The sequence below is a fragment of the Corythoichthys intestinalis genome, chromosome 7, assembly GCF_030265065.1.
Source record: "Corythoichthys intestinalis isolate RoL2023-P3 chromosome 7, ASM3026506v1, whole genome shotgun sequence".
In the NCBI taxonomy this organism is placed as follows: Eukaryota; Metazoa; Chordata; class Actinopteri; order Syngnathiformes; family Syngnathidae; genus Corythoichthys; species Corythoichthys intestinalis.
In genome coordinates this window covers 26,161,898-26,182,101 of record NC_080401.1, presented here as the reverse complement: position 1 = coordinate 26,182,101, position 20,204 = coordinate 26,161,898, and the positions used below count along the sequence as shown (strand labels likewise).

The window sequence follows — 20,204 nt, the reverse complement described above, 5'->3', positions numbered from 1 at the left end:
CTAAAAAGCCTACTGCTTTAAGATGGCGGCTGTCATTTTGCATCTAGTTATATCTATATACAGTACATGGATATCTACCATGTCTACCATATCTACCATAACATGCGGGCGTAGTTTGTCCGGCTATCGGCTACAACATGTATTATTGGAGCTACCTAGCATCGCGTTTGCTCGGCGTCACAACTTTCTGGCCTCCTCCCCGCTCCTGCTCTGCTCTGTCGTCTCGGTGAGTCCGTCTCCCTCAGACTTTTCGACCAATATAGTAACGCATGCCTTTCCGTCCTCAGTAACGGTAACGGCGTTGCCAAGATGAGAAAAGTAATTAGATTACCCACTACTGAAAAAAATAACGCCGTTAGTAACGCCGTTATATTGTAACGCCGTTATTAACAACACTGCTATATAACTAAAATCTATGCCTTTTCTTTTTCTAAACCTGGCAATGAAGACTCATTGTACCGTGCCATTGATGTCTGGCGCCGTCAATGGTAGCTAATAAGATAATATTGATTAGTGCTGCAACGATTAATCGATTAACTCGAGTAGTTGATTAGAAAAAAAGATTCGAATTATGTTGCTTCGAGTATTCGTTTAATTAAAGTGGCATTGTAATGGTTTATTTTGAAAGTGTTTGCATTTAGTTTTATTGATTAGGGTGGATACACTGCCCCCTGGTCTGCCTCTTTTCACATAGCTGAATCCAACTGCTCGCCGTTAAGACCAACGTAAGCTAAGTTTTTGTTTGAGCTAATGTTTTTTAATGCATTCATAATTTAGTGTATAGGTGTATTTAGCCATTTTTTGTGGGCATATGTGTCCGAACCATTTCTTAAGAGCATTGTAAAAAAAAAAAAAAAACTTTAGCATTTTATAGCATTTAAGCTAGCGGACTTTTACTATGTAAGTTAGCCAATTGATTTTTTGTTGTACATAGATCCTCATTTATATTTCTAAACCATTTGAGGCTCAACTCAGGTATTTACATTTTTCATGTTCCTTACTCGATTATTCGAACTAACTAGTCCATCGATTAATCGACTACTAAAATATTCGATAGCAGCAGCCCTAATATTGACATCCATGTCATGGTAATATTTGAGGTGGTACCTGCTGTAAAATGTTTGAGAACGACTGTTCTGATATTACAGCTTTATCCTGTCTCATTTATGATCCAAATAGGTACTTGACCTGCTTTAGATCCATGTACTGTAGTTCTAGTCACCAATGTGAGACCACACCCACATAAAAGCGCTGTTTAAAAATTTTTACGAAATTGTTTCTTCTCTCAGGCTTGCAAGTATCACATCAAGAGCGTGAGGATCTTCAGGGACGCTTGCTGCAGGCTGAGACACGGGCAGAGCAGCTGTCTGAGAGCCTTAAAGCCGCCACTTCCAGCATGGAGCAGTACAGAGCCATGGCTCAGAGTCTGGAAGAGTCCTTGGACAAAGAGAAACAGGTGAAGATAGTACACCTGTAATGAAACAAACATACACATGTTAAAGTCATAATTCAGGGCAGACTTTTGTCTCATACTTAAACGTTACTGTCCCAACCATTCTTTTGCAATGCGTTTTTATTTTTTCTGAGGAAAACATCGAGATTATCCTTTTTGTTCCAATTCCCAATGTGAAGGTGACGGAGCAGGCTCGTGCTTCCATTAACACTCGTATGAAGGAGGCTGAGCAGCAGCATCACAGGCTTGAGGAGCAACTTCTGGATGCTGAGAAAGAAAAACGGAATATGGAAGAACAAAATATGAAAGCCATAGCCTCCTTGAATGAGCAGGTGATCGATTTTCTTCCAAAAGTGTTCTTAAATGTATATTTTTAAAGGTTTCTTTTAAACTATTTTTTCCCTTTATCCTTATCTTATTAGTTGGACGGTCTTCGAAGGGATTTGAGTAGCGCCCAGGCAGAACACCAAGCGGCATTACAGCGTGTATCAGTTGCTGAAGCCCAGCGGCTTCAGGCATTACAAGACTGCCAAGAGCAGGTAAAACACAATGACTATACAAGACCGTAAATTTCGCCCTGTGGTCCCCGGACTGTTTTGATAACAGCGGGAAGCATTGGAAGCGTAAATTCTGCGTTCACGGAGTCGTAGATACCTAGGGGGGACTAACTTAAAATGTTATTTAATGGAAAGTTATTTACAAGTTTTCTCTCAAATATCCAAGGCTAAGCTGGCAGCAGAAGCACAAGACAAATATGAGCAGGAGATGATACTTCATGCAGCAGATGTGAAGGCTATGCAGGATGCAAAGGCTCAGGCCTCACAAGCAGCTGAACTCAGACATCAGCTAGAGGAGAGATCCCAAAGAGTTACTGCTGAGCTTTTGGAGGCCAAGATCTCTTGGGGTGAACAGGAGAAGATCTTCAAGGTAGGTTTTTAAAGTGAATAATTTCCTAGAAGGCCAAAGTGTTGGTTTGCTAACGGAGCTTTTCTCCCTATTCCTTTCTTTGATATCACAGGAAGAGATGTCCAAGATAGAAAGCCGATTTGAAGAGCTGCAAAAGCAGAACGTCCTCTTGCACGAACAGATTCAGGCAATGAGTAGCAAAATGGCTGAGAATTTGCAGCGTGCTGCAAGTGATAATCCACTGAACATCTCCCTTACTGAAGAAGGAAAATCTCAAGAACAAGTCCTTGAGATTTTAAGGTAGCACCTGTTTACACAACCAAAATGATGTTTGCACTGTGAAATAAGTAAATGTGCATCGCTAACCTAATGTATGTAATGCTGTCAGGAGTCAGTTTTTTGGTGATTTGAGTCAAGCACCTGAACTATTATAAGCTTAACTATTGAATCTGCAAGGCCCTACATTGCAATTTTACAACACTAAGTTAAAACTACCTAAAAACCATAGCATTTTTTTTTCTGAACGATATTTACATTGTCATTGGGTGCTCCTCCTCCATTAGGTCATAAACTCACACAAACGTCAAACAATGGACTTACCTGTTTGGTTCATGGGTCTGAATTTATCAAGATTCAAGTCTTTAGAATGCCTTGATAATGCTGTATGATAATTACAGTATTGTGAAAAGAAATCCTTATAGTGACAGGTCACTGCAATGGACAGCTATTTAAATGTTTGTTTCTCTTATATGACTGTAATACAGACATGGGGGGGGGGGGGACACAAAAAATTAATGCGTGACAGGGTTGAAGGTGATTTTTGAGCACACTGTGCATTTGAGTGTGGTAACAAAACATCAGGACATTGATCTTATATGGACAGGAATACTAATAAATGTTTTCATTATCATAATAGATTTTTTGTTAAATTCTTTATTAATTGGCATAGTCCTAGGGTTATTGAAATACATTTATAATTAGAAAAAAAATATGTACAGTATATATAGTTTTTTTTTTTGTACCATTATGTGTTGTAGGTTCGTGCGTCGCGAAAAAGAGATTGCAGAGTCTCGTTATGAGTTAGCTCAAGGGGAAAGTTTGCGCTACCGTCTGAGAGTTGAACACCTGGAACAAGAGCTAAAAGAGGTTCAGGACAGCCTGAGTGCTTCTCGGGAAAGGATGCAGGTAAGTTTGTATGCTAAAGGAAATCACTGCCAAATAGTAATGCTTAAACTGCGTCAAGGTAATATTCAGATTTTTTTCCCCCTATTGTGTTACCAGGTATATATGTCACTGCTCAAGAGTTTATCCACATTATATCATACTATTGAGTGTCTTAATGTGTAGCTGCTACTGTAGATTTATTTTGTAATGTGAATGTTGACCAATTGACAATAACTAAATCGCAATTGGTCTGTGTGTCAGGTGACTGCAAAGACCCTGGCCCAGCATGATGACCTGATGAAGAAGACAGAAACTATGAGTATCTTAATGGAGACAAACAAGATGCTGAGAGATGAAAAGGATAGATTGGAGAAAGAACTGCAGCAAACCCAAGCTCAGGTAAATTGCGCTATGTCCATGTGTTGTGTTCTAAAATATTCATATACACGACATACAGTACACTAATCTCTGGCCTCGTAGCGCCCTCATCATTTAGATTCACTCTGGTTAACCATACAATCAATTTCAGGTACAAAAGCTGGAATCTGAAGTTTTGCCACTAAAACAGGCAAATACTGAGTTGAGTGAGAAGAGTGGCATGCTGCAAATGGAGAAAAAAATACTGGACGAGGAGCTTAGGCGCTGGAAGGCTCGGACACAGGTTTGTGAAAACACCGGCCAGTAACACTCCTCTCATGGATTTAGTTTACAAAATACAGACTAAATGCTAACCTATCAGCTGGAAGTGTTTTAATTTACACTAAGACAGCTGAAAATTAAAGTGATTGGCAGTGTTTAACTACTTCAGCAGTGGAGCCTTTTATTTTAGTAGCCCAGTACCGTTTCTGGACTCCAGAGGGCGGCTAATGAGGTTTTTTTGCTGTCCTTCTTGTCAAATGCCATGAAGCAGCTTTTTTTTTTAAGCTGTTCTTTTGCAGTTGGACTACAAATCATGCTGTAGATTTGTGTATTTTATTCAACACATCAATATTCAAAGAGCAGTGTCCTGAATAAGCGGTAAACTAACAGTGTAATTCACAAGGTTTCATCCTGTGAAAGTGTATTTTCTATTTTTTTTTTTTTTTTAATACCGCTACTTTGGTTTTTTAGCAACTGGTGTCTCAGCAAAAAGATTCAGATCCAGATGAGTGCAAACGTCTAAATTCTGAGAAGGAAATGCACCTAAAACGTATTCAGCAGCTCATTGACGAGAACAACCGGATCAAAGCGGAGGTTACCAGGTGAGCCATTGTAATTATGCCTATGTGAAGTGTTCTGTGTATTAATTGGGTAAATCAACTCCCAGCACTTAACTATATATTTTTAAATAGATTGTTTTATTAATATCTGTCTAGGACCACTAATCTCACAGCATCCCAGCAAAGCCAAATACAAAACTTGCTTGATAACTTGGGTAATATCACAGAGGAGAGAAATTCACTCAAGGAAGAGGTTGCTACAAAGAGTCTTGAAATCCAGGAGAAGGTAAAGACGATTACCCAAGTGAAAAAACTTGGACGCCGCTACAAGAGTCAGTACGATGAGCTCAAAGTAGAACACGACAAGGTAAGTGTGCCGAACATTGTGTACTACCTACCAGTCTATACCCTGACCATAGACTTCATAACGTATTAACGGGGCGTGGGGCCGATAAATCGGGGGCCTGCATTGTTGGCGAGGCCGTCAAAGCTGACAGAGTGGAATCAAAGACGAAGATCTTTTTTTCTTCTGAATAAATGCTTAAATCCCTGAATTCTTTAGAGATAGGGACGTAAAATAGTCTCAATTCTTGGTTAAAAGCAAAAAAATATATATATATGTTAATGTTGATGTGGGTGGCCCCCTACTTACTATGCGAGGCCCAGTGTATGACCAATCTGACCTGTCAGTACCAATATGAAATCTATGCCCTGATTAAACTTTGTATTTTATTTATTGCAGATTGTATCTGTGGCTGCAGGCCCATCCAAAGAGGAAGAGGCTCGTCAAACCTCAGTTCAGGAACTGCAGGGACTTAAAGACTCTCTTAGCCAGGCTGACACCAGGATTAAAGATCTTGAGAGTCAGCTGGAGAATGTTAACAAAGTGAGCCAGCAGATGTGTTGGTTGTTTGACCATTAAGTCTATGGCCATACATTTATTTTAAAATCAGTTTGTCTGCAAGCACGCCATTTTTCATGCTGTGAATTTCACTTCGTAAAGGTGGTTGCAGAACGCGAAATTGAGGTGCAGAGTGCTCAGGAACAGTCATCCAGACTGCAGACAGAACTGGGCAGGCTGAGACAAGAGCTGCAGGAGAAGGAGGACACACTGAAACAGCAGATGGCAGACAAGGGGGAGAAAACCAGGAAGGCTATTGTTTTTGCCAAGCAAAGGATCAGCCAGCTTACAAGTAAGAGAGCATTCCCTCTACCAACTCCCTTCATAAACATGGTAATATTTAGTTTGTAATCCTGTAACTACAAAATTCTAACATTTCAAAACTAGTGAAAGTACTGAAACATAAATACAAAACTGCAAAACACTGAAGCACTAAAATCGGACAAATTCTAAAAGTACAGCAACTAAATGAGTCCATACAGTTTTATGTTTTTATCGTCAGTTTGCAATGTTAACTGTTAGTGTTCTGTTGGAGCTTAAATACGCATGTCATTTCCAGCTGCCAAAGACGATTTGCTGAAGGAAAACGAGGAGCTGAAGCAGCGATGTGAAAAGCTAAAGCAGCAAAATGAGGAATTAGACGTGCGTGTAAGCGCCCTAAAGTCTCAGTACGAAGGACGGTTTACTCGACAGGAGAGAGAACTGAGAGAACTGCGGGGTCAGCAAGAGAGACAAGAGCAAAGAGATGAGCCTGCTGAGGCGGGTCCAAGCAAAGTGAGTCTGTTCTTAGTTTTTCTGGTTCTGTGGAGGAAAAAGATCAAATATGAGCATGACCATTTGTTATGATGTAGCCTCAGGAGCAACAGAGAAGCACAGAACAGAGACAGATCAGTCTTAAGTCAACCCCAGCTGCAGACAGGGGCAGGTAAACATTGGAACAAACGCTAAAGCTCTTCCCTCGGTGAAACCAATGCCACAGGGTCATACAGATGTTAACAGACGGTGTTCTCAACTTTGGTCTTAGTGCCAGTACCTCTGAGCCACCGACTGCCAACATAAAGCCAACACCTGTGGTAGCCACAGCCAGCAAACAAGCTGTCAACCCAGGGAATAAACCTACTCCAAGGGCAAGCATCAGGCCAATGATCACCCCAGCCCCTGTGCCCACTCCAACACCCACTGCTACTGTCATGCCCACAACACAAGTTGAGACACAAGAAGGTAAGCTTAGGAATGGCACATTGAAAGTAAAACATTCTAAAATAATGTTTTTGAAGCCACTCTAAAATGTCAATTATTTACATCCAATTTTGTTTACTCCTTTGCTGTGAAATCAATGTCGAATGATTAGCGAATATTATATTTGTTAAATGAATTTTACTTAATGCTTTTCAGCCATGCAAGCTACAGAAGGTCCACCAGTAGAGCATGTGACTGTGTATGGGAGTGCCAGTGGTTCTGTGCGTTCAGCAAGCCCCAACATCCAAACGACTTTGGCCAGCCCTATGTTAACTGTGCAGCAAACCCAAACACAGGCCACCGCCTTTGTCCAGCCCACGCAACAGCAAACCGTCACCCATGCAGAGCCAGTCAGTCAGGAGTTGCCACCTGTTGTAATTGAGGCTACACCGAGCTCACAGGTGGAATGGCCTTCAACATCCTCCACCTCTGCTGTTTTTGGAACTGGTGGGAAGAAATGATTAAAAAAACTTCTGTAATAAATAGGTTAAATTTAAAAAATGTTCAAATAAAATGAAAGCCATACTTTGTCAAGTTTCAGCGACACCTGGGTCATCTTCCTCGGTGTCCAAAAGGGCACGTGAAGAAGACGAAAGTACGAGCACCATGGTTACAGACACTGAGGCCCTTCAGGAGGATTCCTCCAGGGCTCCCATTCCGAAAAAGCTACGTTTTATCCAGAGAGTAGGTCCAGAGGTGAGAGGCTGCACATCTTTTTTTATGAATTCCCTACTTTATTTGGAATTGTACTAAAGACGCTGGTGTCATGTGCTTCTTTCAGGAAGAAATGATGGCGGATGACAATGCTGAGGCAGAAGGGGTGGTACCAACAGACAGTCAAGAGGCTGTAGAAGCCAGTCAGGTATGTAATGATGAACCAATACAGTTCAGATCACTTTACCAATGCAAATTTGGTAAAATACTAGAAATGTGAATGTGAAACGCTTCCTACATTGTCACATAGAAATGCATCTCTGACCTAAGTATAAAGCTGGGTATTGGTCGATTTGGTGGAGGTGATGTGATTTGACAAATGTAAGCAGTCCTCTGAATCATATTTTCTCACAAAATCACCACTACTCAATATGAACTAGATCTACCCCAAAATATGATCATTACGTTTGGAAAGCAAATCCCACATCCATCACAAAGTTTCTTTAAAGGTCTTGTAAAACAGAAGTCACTGTAAATGCAACTCATTTGAAGTATATGTTACAATAGGGCTTCAAAATCAGGGGTCACAAAAACTGTAGGCATGTCTGCTGACTGGTCAAACCAAGTCCTGATCGTGTACCAAATGTCAGAATATGAATTTCTTCCTATCATTTTATTAAAAAATGTCTCCTGACCAAAGTATGTGAAATGGTCGATTAAATTTATTTTCCTCACTGGATCGATATTGTATTGTTCTGTGTTTGGTGTTAACAGTGGCTGAAATCCACCTCGTCCTTGTTGTCAAAATCCGTTACTTTAAGAAAAACATTTCTGATTGTGTTTTTGAAGGTGCTATGTAGAATTTATTGTGTTAATGTAAAATACTTTTCTCACTCCATGGATTCTCCACCAATGCCCTGATGAATACACAGAGCCCTGACATTTTAATTGAGACTGCCCGCAAAACCTCTTTTATGTCCCTTGATGTCCCGAACACACGCCTGTGCATGTCCACGCGTGTCCCCAAGACAGCAGCGCTGTTTCACAAAGCCTCAGTCTAGTCTCGGCTTGGCAAAAAAACTGCCATTACATTTTGTACAAGCATGCGTGCCGTGCACAAATTTAACACAGAAGCTGCAGTTATGCTTTAGGCCGGAGGTGGTAGTCGCGAGTAAAAAAGTGACAACTCCACATAGCATCTTTATGTAAACAGCTTTGTTTGGCCTTGCAGACTGAAGAGCTTGCAGCACTGGATGAAGATGATGAGAGTGCAGCTTCTCAATCTACCACCATGCACCAAGAAGTTACTTTTGCACAGAGTGAAACTCCTGAGCAGCAGTTAGAAGTAATAGTTATAGTAACTGACACAGAGAGTGAGGAAAACCCAGAAGAAGGCGATGAAGAGGAAGATGAGCAGGTAAGGTTAAAAATTTTTATTAAATAAAAGGGGAAGACACACTTTAGTGAGTCCCTCGCATTCTCGCTTTTTAGTCCCATTATCTTACTAATGAATATCTGCTTGGGCCCGTTTGTGTTTTTTTTTTTTTTGTTCTGTTAAGTAACACATGCAAAATGTGTAGTTTATCATATACGATTCGTATCACTATTCATGGATCACGATTCGATCCCGATTAATCCCGATTCTAGAAAACTATTATTGCAATATTGTATATCACTTTAGACCAGGGGTCCCCAAACTTTTTCCTGTGGGGGCCACATAACTTTTTCCTTCTCTGATGAGGGGCCGTGGTCAGTTTGTAACAGAACAAGTGTGACGATTGCAGGAGTGCCCAAATGTAAAAATGTATTGTTTTTCAGAAAGCCACAATCAAATAACCCTTTTTGGATTCTTCACGGAACCAAAGTAAATAAAATAATAATAAAAAGTAATAGTAACTGAAAAAGAGGGTTCATTTGACTGGGGATCCCTCTGTGGGTGTGTGGTATAAAGCCGAGGACGCTATAGAGTTGTGACTCCGATCAGAGAATCAACAGGGGACGTTCAGGATTTGTTTCCTTTAATGATGATGAAAGGAGTATGAGATTTATTTTGTTGCATTGTGGTTTCTGTGAATACAAGATAACCATATAACATGTCAGTAATATAATATATATAACCTATAAACATATACTTTATTATAAACATGTCTAAATTAACAGGAACAACATTAAATATAATAAAAATGAAATACACTGCTTACATCATGCATACAATGCTAATTATTCACAATAATGAGCATACACATTAAGCAGGAAAATAACTAACAATTTAGATAAGTGAATTGGCAACAAACAAAATTCAGCCTCCACCATGTAGCCAAAGGGGCCAACGATTAGCGTTAGCCATTAGCGCTAGCGGCTAAAGGTTAGCACACGGCAGCTAACGAATACAAGGGACCCCAAGCAGGTAACTCATCTTGCCAAACGTGTTTATGCACTGCCAAGGCACACTTCTGCAATATACTGTACCCACCTCTCTCATTCACACACAACACTTGGATTGCCACTAAACAGGACGGCAGCTTGAGGAACGAACCGCAGGCAGTGAAAGAAGGAAAAAGTGACTCGTGAACACTGGCAGTGAAGGGAGGAGAGACAGTAACTCGTGCGCGCCAATGAAGGGAAGAAAGTGACTCGTGCGTGCGTCGCTTTCCTTAAAGGGCCAGCGTAGTAACAAACTAAAGCACAAACATGCAATGGGGCTTTCCTACAATAACACTTTTAATTAAATAAATAATAACCAAATAACCTTTTCTGGGTTCTTACAGAAAAAAAGCCAGGAAATAAATAACACTATTGGGGGGGGGATCAAAATGCTCTCTGGTATTGTTCAGGGGGCCGGACCAAATGTTGAGGCGGGCCGTTTCCGGCCCACGGGACGTAGTTTGGGGACCCCTGGTCTATATTTTGTGTGGCCACAACTATTATCCAGGACTACCTTTACTCTCCTGGGCATGGAGTTGACCAAAGCTTCACAGGTTGCCACTGGAATGCTCTTTCACTCCTCCATGATGATATTGCTGAGCAGCATGCACAAATTTAACACATAAGCTACAGTTATGCTTTAGGCCGGAGGTGGCAGTCGCGAGTAAAAATGTGACAAACTCCACATGGCATCTTTATGTAAACAGCTTTGTTTGACCTTGCTGCCGGATATTTAAGACTTTGCGCACCTCCACCTTCTGCTTGAGGACCCCCCCAAAGATGTTCTATTGGGTTCAAGTCTGGAGACATGCTTGGCCAGTCCATCACCTTTACCCTCAGCCTATTCAGTAAAGCAGTGGTCATCTTGGAGGTGTGTTTGGGGTTATTGTCATGCTGGAACACTACCTTGCGACCCAGTTTCTGGAGGGAGGGAATCATGCTCTGCTGCAGTATTTCACAGTACATGTTGGAGTTCGTTTTTCCCTCAATGGAATGTAACTCTCCAACACCTGCAGCACTCATGCAGCCCCAGACCATGACATTCCCACCACCATGCTTGACTATAGGCATGACACACTTATCTTTGTACTCCTCAACTGGTCACCGCCACACATGCTTGAGACCATCGGAACCAAAGAAATTAATCTTCGTCTCATCAGACCATAGGACATGGTTCCAGTAATCCATGTTGTGTACGGTCTTCAGAAGTGGCTTTCTCCTGGGGTGACAGCCATCCACACCAATTTGATGTAGAGTGCAGCGTATGGTCTGAGCACTAACAGGGTGACCCCCACCCCCCACCTCTTCAATCTCTGCAGCACTCCTGCGACGATCTTTCAAAGAAAGCATTTGGATGTGATGCTCAGCACGTGCGCTCATCTTCTTTGGATGACCAACCCGAGGCCTGTTCTGAGTGGCCCGATCTCTTTTAAAATGCTGGATGATCTTAGCCACTGTGCTGCAGCTCAGTTTCAGGGTGTTGGCAATCTTCTTGTAGCCTTGGCCATCTTCATGTAGCGCAACAATACGTCTTTTAAGATCCTTACAGAGTTCTTTGCCATGTTGGAACTTTCAGTGACCAGTATGAGGGAGTGTGAGAGCTGCACTACAAATTTGAACACACCTGCTCCCTATGCACACCTGGACCTAGTAACACTAACGGGTCACATGACATTTTGGAGGGATAATGACAAGCACTACTCAATTTGGACATTTAGGGATGTAGTTTCTAAGGGGTGTACTCACTTTTGTTGCCAGGGGTTTAAATATTAATGGCTATATTTTGAGGGGAAAATAAATTTAACTCTATTATATAAGCTGGACACAGACTACTTTTCATTGTGTCACAGTGTCATTTTGTCAGTGTTGTCCCATGAAAAGATATATTTAAATATGTGCTGAAATGCGAGGGGTGTACTCACTTTTGTGATACACTGTATATCAATTTATTCCTGAAACCTTTCTTCACAAGTGAAGAATGGCGCGGTGGTTTGCTGACGTATCTGCACCGGTGTGGACTGTTCATCGGCCTGCTGTGTTGAAGGTTTACCAGACGATCTAGATTCACGTCCATAAATAATTGGATATTGAGACAATTTTCAGCACTCCAACTCTCTACTAAACCACAATGAAATTTATATATAACAATCAAGACGGACCACAAACAAACTTTTTGTTGTGTGGTTTGTTTATTTATTTATTTATTTATTTATTTATTTTATTTATTTTATAGCTCAGTTAGGCCTAAGACTTAAACGCCGGTTTGACTTGTGTATTATACAGTGGGGCAAATAAGTATTTAGTCAAGCACTAATTGTGCAAGTTCTCCCACTTGAAAATATTAGAGACCTGTAATTGTCAACGTGGGTAAACCTCAACCATGAGAGACAGAATATGTGGGGAAAAAAAACAAATAATCACATTGTTTCATTTTTAAAGAATTTATTTGCAAATCATGGTGGAAAATAAGTATTTGGTCAATACCAAAACTTCATCTCAATACTTTGTTATGTACCCTTTGTTGGCAATAACAGAGGCCAAACGTTTTCTGTAACTCTTCACAAGCTTTTCACACACTGTTGCTGGTATTTTGGCCCATTCCTCCATGCAGATCTCCTCTAGAGCAGTGATGTTTTGGGGCTGTCGTTGGGCAACACGGACTTTCAACTCAGTCCACAGATTTTCTATGGGGTTGGGATCTGGAGATTGGCTAGTCCACTCCAGGACCTTGAAATGCTTCTTACGAAGCCACTCCTTTGTTGCCCTGGCTGTGTTTGGGATCATTGTCATGCTGAAAGACCCAGCCACGTCTCATCTTCAGAGCCCTTGCTGATGGGAGGAGATTTTCACTCAAAATCTCTCGATACATGGCCCCATTCATTCTTTCCTTTACACAGATCAGTCGTCCTGGTCCCTTTGCAGAAAAACAGCCCAAAGCATGATGTTTCCACCCCCATGCTTCACAGTGGGTATGGTGTTCTTCGGATACAATTCAGTATTCTTTATCCTCCAAACACGAGAATCTGTGTTTCTACCAGGTCTACAATTTTGTCTGTGGTGTCCTTCGACAGCTCTTTGGTCTTGGCCATAGTGGAGTTTGGAGTGTGACTGACTGAGGTGTGGACAGGTGTCTTTTATACCAATGAGTTAAAACAGGTGCTATTAATACAGGTAACAATTGGAGCTAGTTACAGTTAGACCAAGTTAGACCTCTTTGACAGCCAGAAATCTTTGTTGTTTGTAGGTGACCAAATACTTATTTTCCACTCTAATTTGGAAATAGTCTTTAAAATTCAAACAATGTGATTTTCTGTTTTTTTTTTTCACATTCTGTCTCTCATGGTTGAGGTTTACCCATGTGGACAATTACAGGCCTCTCTAATTTTTTCAAGTTGGAGAACTTGCACAATTGGTGGTTGAGCAAATACTTATTTGCCCCACTGTATAATCCCCACCCCAGCCTGACAGCCACGAGAAAGGCACTCTGAGCGTGCCTTCTACTTCCAGAATTGGCAAAGTTGTTCAGATATGATACGGAAGATGAAGACGCTATAGGATTTGGTATTCACTCTAAATGAGGACTTGTTACCAAACTCTCAATCTATCGTTTTGTTTAGCTTATACATATCTGATTAATATTGTGTTAGCCGACACCTTTTTTTCTGTTGTTCATTTTATTATTTTTAATGTTTTTTTTTTTTTTTTTTTTTGTTCTTTGATGAAATAACATTTCCCATCTATATGTAATTCATACACTACTACGACTTTTTCTCTCCATTTATCATATTTCTTCTTTTTTTTTTTTTTTTTTTTTTTTTAAATAACCATGTTGCATTTTATCTTTAGGATTACGATGAGGGCGATGAAGAGGAAGATGAGGAGGAGGAGGAGGACGAAGATGACGAAGAAGAGGAGGAGGAGGATGATGGGGGAATAGAGGGAGAGGAGAGTAACGAGGGCAGTGGAGAGGGCAACGAGGTCTACGAAGGAGATGACACAGAGGTTTGATTAGCACACGTCTGTCTACTACCCACACTGACAGCTTTGACATGTACATTCACCCAACACATTTGTCATTTCCAACCAATTTCTTAACACTTCCCACAATATCTGAGTTCCTCTGCTCTTTCCAGCACAACAACTCAGTTTTTCCACCCCAATCCCAGCAGAATCTTACCTCTGTCTCATACGTTGCTGTCTCGGTGTGTTTAATTCACCAGTTAACTAAAACCCAAACAAAAGGTTTTCATGTACAGCGATGATGAGTCAATGTCTGGACAGTGCCAATTTGTTGTGTCACTTGTATTCTGCTCCAGTGAAAGTAGCATGATCATCTGCAAACTTTCAAACCGCCACCCGTGTTGTTTTTGTGTAACTCGGGAGTTCTGTAATAAAAGCTTGATTATTAACAAGCTTTTCTGGAAAGAAAAACGGTTGCCAGCTGGCTCAAAATGACCAAGACTGGCATTAAAAAGCAAGTACCAGTAATAAAGCAGGAGTTAGACCTCCAAAGAAACGGGAGCAAAGAAAATGATTTCGTTTAGGCTTTTAAGTTCAACTGTTTCATTACCGGTAATTAAACTTTATCATTGTGTGACAATGAAGGTATTTCATGTTTAGTGCTTATCCTTATTTTCCAACCATTTTCTGGCCATCTGTATATTCTGTTCACTTTTACCCTTTTCAGAAGTTATTTGCACTTAGATTTTCTTACACACACCTCTCGCTTTTTTGTGGTCTTTCCTCTTCTCAGGGAGCTGATGTAACTGACCCGGGGACAGAGACTGAGGAGAGTTTGGGGGCGTCCGACTCCACCCAGAGGCCTGCAGATTCCCAGACGACCAGCTGTAAGATCCAGGAAATGTTGTTAATGCGCACGTGTAGCTCCACCTTAGACTTCGCCCAGTGTGCTCACAACCTGTCCCGTCATCTAATTAATTATCGAATGCTTCACCGTGACTTAGAGAGCTGTAATGTTGTCTGTCTGACGGAGAGGATGGCAAAAACTGTCTTATCCCTGTTTTAGTCTTTTCAATAATGCTCCTACTCATTGATGCCAGTAACACGTTACACTAATAAGTAAGCATTTTCCAGTAAAAAATAATGTAATGTGTTGCCATTTCCAAACCAGTAATCAGATTTAAATTACATATCCAAGTCACTGAGTGCTTTACTTTGTTATTCAGCGCGAGGACCACTCATGTGTAATATATGAAAATAATTGACTGTTAAAAAAAATGTTTTTATTTTTGAAAATCAGCTCCGACAAAAACAGACAAAAATGCATAGACACACATAGATAACAATGGAGGGATCAGAGAAATGTGTTCTTCCTCATTCAACTAAATGGTGAAATACCTCAAAATTTATATCTATTGAGTTCACAGCCGCAATTTTGACTGTGTCAGCAAACGATAACAATGTTTTAGCGTATGAAATGACTATACCAAATGTCCGCTGTGATTTTCTGACGTTTTAATGGTAATACAGCATAGAACATGGCTACTTAGGTTCATAGCCAAGGCAAAAACTGAACGCTAAATTTTGTGATGCACAATGTATTTTAGCGCAGCATTGAAATGACTGTTCAAATCACGGACATGCAAAACAAAAAACCTGGGAAGAAAAAAAAAACTTCGGTAGGGACTCTACCATAAGACTACTGTAAGATACTGCAATAAAGCCCATTATTTCAAACAACCATCATATATGATCACATCTATCAATTTTTTTAGTCGAGGCCACGACAATGGAAGCCTTCTCTACTGAACAACCCATCACAAGCTCCGGTATACGTATGCCCCAATCACCAAGGAGACCAGCACATTCACTACCCCCAACTCAGGTACGGAGTGAATCATCTGATCTAGTCTACTTGCTTTCTTTTTTGATTAAATTAATTGGTTTTTTTTTTTGTTTGTTTTTTTTTGTTTTTTTGTTTTTTTGTTTGTTTTTTTTTTTAAACTCATAATTCAGGTAAAAATGTAGGACAAGTGACTTTGCTAATTTTAAAACCCCCATTAAAACCTGTCACCCACAAATGTGATCATCACGTTCCAAGTGTGGCCTATATGTCGCAAAATGTAATGTTCACAATTGTGGATACCCTGTCTCAATTATATAAATATGGGGGAAAACACTCAGGTGACTTGAAGTTCCGCTCTGAGACCCCCAATTTGGCCAAATTCCAAAATTGTCCGATATGCATGTGTGATATATCATTGGAAAGCTTAAAATCTCAATTTTCTGGGAGAAGAAAATTTTTGAACAGGAGGGCATTAAAACATTTTTTTGTCTTTTAAACAGCAAAACCCTAACTGGAGACGAGAGCACGCGAGAGCAGAATTAAAGATGCCACGATTTTAACGAGATATCTCGTACCTACCATGTTTCGATCCAAAAATTCCATGTAGCATGTATCACCGAGTGTCAAGACATAGCTGTGAATGGCCACAACCAAATTTTTGGGGGATTTTATGGGTGAAACATGGTGATATAACAAGGGTCGCGATGCAGAAATCGCAGACAACGAGGAGTGGTTGAGATTTTCTTTTTCATATAGTTACCATTTTAAACGTTATTTTTCAATTTTTCTATGTTTGGATCGATTATTTATTATCTAATATACCGGTGAAAATGCAACAGTAACAAAAAAAGTACAATTAAGCGATAGTTATGAGGTAGATATCCGTGACTTTTTTTACAGACGCCAAATTTTTCATTGTGATGTAATTTGTTTAAAATATGCGAGTGAATAATTTTTTAAAGTCGTTTTTTAAAATTAGACATCAATTAATGATTTTGAGCTAAAAATGACAGACATTTTGAATAATGTATATAATTCTTTTTATGGCTAGGTTGAAACAAAAGCGGTTGCGTGACGTCTGTAAACAGGGGTTTTCAGGGTAAAACGGACAAATTCAAAATAGTTTGGGGGCTTAATGCACCTTGAATCTGCTATGGCAGTATATAGACATATTCTTCTATCAAACACAACAGTTGTTTTGGCTTAAAATCCTGCAGTTTCTTTTAAAGATGGGTGCAAGAGCAGAAACTGTTTTCCGCCATATGTATATGGCGAAAAAAACTGGTGACTTGAAGTTCCGCCCTGAGACCCCCAATTTGGCCAACTTTCAAAATTGTTCGATATGCATGTGTGATACATTATTGAAAAGCTTAAAATGTCAATTTTCTGGGGGAAGAAAAATTTTGAACAATAGGGCATTTCTTTAAAAAAAAATTTTTTTTTAAAAGCAAAACCCTATCTGGAGGTGAGAGCACACGAGAGCAGAATTACAGACGCCATGACTTTGAGATATTATCGTGTACTTACCTTGTTTCGATCCAAAAACCCCATGTAGCATGTATCACTGAGTGTCAAGACACAGCTATGAATGGCCACAGCTGGATTTTTGGGGGATTTTATGGGCGAAACATGGTAATATAACAAGGGTTGCGATGCAGAAATCGCAGACATCAAGGAGTGGTCGAGATTTTCTTTTTCATATATTTACCCTTTTAAACGTTTTTTTTAGGGCTGTCAAACGATTAAAATTGTTAATCAAGTTAATTACAGCTTAAAAATTAATTAATCGTAATTAATCGCAATACAAACCATCTATAAAATATGCCATATTTTTCTGTAAATTATATATATATTCTGTAAAATAAATTGTTGGAATGGAAAGATAAGACACAAGATGGATATATACAGTGGGGAGAACAAGTATTTGATACACTGCCAATGGGTTTTCCCGTTCCCCAAATACTTGTTCTCCCCACTGTACAGTCAACATACGGTACATAAGGACTGTAGTGGGCATTTCACTCTACTGTCATTTAAATCTGTCTATGCTGTCCCCACTCCGAAGCGTCTACTTTTTCCAAAGCTAGACAGCTAGTGACCGACGCCTTAATAATCAGACTTCTCCCTTTTTCATCTGATTTATTAATAAAATAGCCTCAAACCATTGTCCTCTTTAGACCGCTTTAAAATACAACAACAAAAAAGTACACAAGCATTGCATTAGCAACAACGTTAGCTTAGCATGCTATACAGGTTCACTAAACATAAACAAAAAGCGTCTCATACAAAAAATAGAACATTTCGCTTACTAGCATAATATGTACATTCTTTACAACAAACATACTTACGGACAAATGTTGTCCAAGGATCATATAAGCACAACATTACAACGTAGGCGTCAGCCCAAGACGTCGTGCAGCCATATTGAACTGGCAAGAAAAAAAATAAACCAGTTTTTCCTTTTTCTTGTTCATATCAGATGTCTCAGCGCATCCCTGTTCGTCGCCAGTCGGTGGGAAGGGTCCCTCAGCTCTCTGGGGTCCCCAGTAGTGCTGTAAGTCACATCTGCAATATTTCAGACATGCCAGACCGGAACGTTCCCCTCAGCGCTTAACTTAAAATATTGTAACCATCTGGTGCTCTCTGTAGCAGCACCTCATTGACGACGAGGACCGGATGGTACCCAACGCTCCCACATTGGTGGTGCCACACCGTTCGGATAGTTTTGACCAGGCCGTTAAGTAAGTATCACTTATTCCGTGATTGTGATGTTGATGGAACATGTGCCAGTTGGGAAGCAGCCTGAAGTTGTTCCCTTTTGCAGTTCTCCCCAAGTGTCTGCAAGTCGGACCTTCCGTTTTGGCCAATCAGACGACGTGCCGCAGACAAGCTCAGATCTCGGCCAGCTCGCAGCACAAGGAGGTACAAACCACCACCGCCACATCTGTGATTTCTGTGAACTCACTTTAAGTAGCAAAACATTTCATTTGATTGCCACCGTCTTCAGGTCTAGGGATGTTTGACAGCCCCTTGTTTCTAGCATCTCATGAAGAAGAGTCTGGCGGACGCAGTGTTCCTACCACACCACTACCACAATTGGCAACAGGTATTACTTGGTTCTCATTGAAATACTTAATGAAAGTTGCACTCAAGTTTGTCTTACATATATTTTTTCATAACCTTAGATGCCATTTTACGAGGTTTGCACAACAATTTGCATTGAGTACCCAAAATATCATTGTTCAGGCTACTGTAGTTGGTCCCTTTGGGCTCTTATTAATTCTGCATCTAATTTGAACACTCTTTGCTCTGATTGGTTGTCGGTGGAGTCGATGTGTCAGTCAGAACCTCGTGGGCATTGGCAATGCCCATCGCAGACACCCGGACTACAATTGTCTGTCAATGACTGATACAAAAATAAACTATTCACTCGCTTGAGTGAGGTTCCACAACTGCGCACAGAGGCGTATTTCAGCCGGGAAGTAAGCTTTCACTGAGGCTATCTGGTTACAAAATGCTCACGTATTGCTTCGTTCTACTTAAACACATTGCGTCAAGGGTGGAGGTCATAGTCCTCTTGCATGCGTCAAGGATGCGGGAGGGAGGGGGTTTGATCGACGACCAGATGAGGAGGCCAGTCCTCAGAGTGCCTCTCAGCTGGCTAGACAGCAAGCAGTGGCGTGGGGGAAGAAAGTGACAAAGACAGGAACTAGTCATATGACAAAGTATTGTACTAAACCATAGCAAATGCACATATATATATATTTATATTTGGACACTGCATTATTGATTTGGCTCAGTTTAAAACCAGGAAGCGGCAACAAGCTTGCCTGCCTCCTCAGCGCTCCAAGTTAAGGGGGTGTGTAGGAAGAACGAAAAGGGAAGTTACTTGCATTAGGCAGGCACGGTGTCACGGTACACTCTGACCAATTTCAAAATCTACCGTTTGCTGAATGATTTAAGTTGGAAATGCGATCGCAATCAAATTAAATATACGGATGACACACTTTAACCCAGTGCTTCTCAATTATTTTCTGTCACGCCCCCCCAAGGAAGACGTAAATGTTTCGCGCCCCCCCCCCAAACTCTCTGCCGCCACTGTAAATAGTATCATTTGTCTATAAAATTACTATTATAAATACGCATCTGCCTAACATTGTGTCCTTTTTTTCTAATAAACTTATAATAAATCAACTTATAATAAAGTATAACTTTATTATAAACATTGTTTTGTTTGTAACAGAGAAGACTTGATGTGCATCAAATTGCCTGAATTTAAAAAAAAAAATTCACATCCAAACTAAAAAATACACTCAAGGTACATTTTTGACCATTTGATACAGAAAAATAAAATGTAATAAAATCAGTAAATAATACCAAATTAAAATTGATTAGAAACATTCACTCATGAGGACAATGTGCCAAAAAATTTGACCGAAAAAACAAATCTGAATAAAA

The 20,204-nt window shown here is 40.3% G+C and overlaps 1 protein-coding gene across 4 annotated transcripts in view; it reads left to right on the top strand.

The window, feature by feature from the left end:
* tprb (translocated promoter region b, nuclear basket protein) overlaps positions 1 to 20,204 on the top strand; it is a 48,364-nt gene that overhangs the window by 22,246 nt on the left and 5,914 nt on the right. The window contains exons 22-47 of one of the 4 annotated variants that reach the window (XM_057841350.1): positions 1,290 to 1,456; positions 1,633 to 1,785; positions 1,876 to 1,992; positions 2,177 to 2,380; positions 2,472 to 2,659; positions 3,397 to 3,544; positions 3,785 to 3,922; positions 4,053 to 4,184; positions 4,634 to 4,764; positions 4,879 to 5,089; positions 5,465 to 5,608; positions 5,726 to 5,915; positions 6,183 to 6,397; positions 6,481 to 6,548; positions 6,648 to 6,844; positions 7,019 to 7,309; positions 7,398 to 7,558; positions 7,644 to 7,724; positions 8,748 to 8,933; positions 13,787 to 13,942; positions 14,694 to 14,787; positions 15,676 to 15,785; positions 18,226 to 18,300; positions 18,396 to 18,487; positions 18,571 to 18,668; positions 18,754 to 18,852. In XM_057841350.1, the coding sequence (XP_057697333.1) occupies positions 1,290 to 1,456; positions 1,633 to 1,785; positions 1,876 to 1,992; positions 2,177 to 2,380; positions 2,472 to 2,659; positions 3,397 to 3,544; positions 3,785 to 3,922; positions 4,053 to 4,184; positions 4,634 to 4,764; positions 4,879 to 5,089; positions 5,465 to 5,608; positions 5,726 to 5,915; positions 6,183 to 6,397; positions 6,481 to 6,548; positions 6,648 to 6,844; positions 7,019 to 7,309; positions 7,398 to 7,558; positions 7,644 to 7,724; positions 8,748 to 8,933; positions 13,787 to 13,942; positions 14,694 to 14,787; positions 15,676 to 15,785; positions 18,226 to 18,300; positions 18,396 to 18,487; positions 18,571 to 18,668; positions 18,754 to 18,852 (3,846 nt within the window). Of the gene's footprint in view, positions 1 to 1,289; positions 1,457 to 1,632; positions 1,786 to 1,875; positions 1,993 to 2,176; positions 2,381 to 2,471; positions 2,660 to 3,396; positions 3,545 to 3,784; positions 3,923 to 4,052; positions 4,185 to 4,633; positions 4,765 to 4,878; positions 5,090 to 5,464; positions 5,609 to 5,725; positions 5,916 to 6,182; positions 6,398 to 6,474; positions 6,549 to 6,647; positions 6,845 to 7,018; positions 7,310 to 7,397; positions 7,559 to 7,643; positions 7,725 to 8,747; positions 8,934 to 13,786; positions 13,943 to 14,693; positions 14,788 to 15,675; positions 15,786 to 18,225; positions 18,301 to 18,395; positions 18,488 to 18,570; positions 18,669 to 18,753; positions 18,853 to 20,204 lie in introns of all 4 variants that reach the window. The other 3 variants (XM_057841351.1, XM_057841349.1, XM_057841348.1) reach the window with 3 other exon arrangements.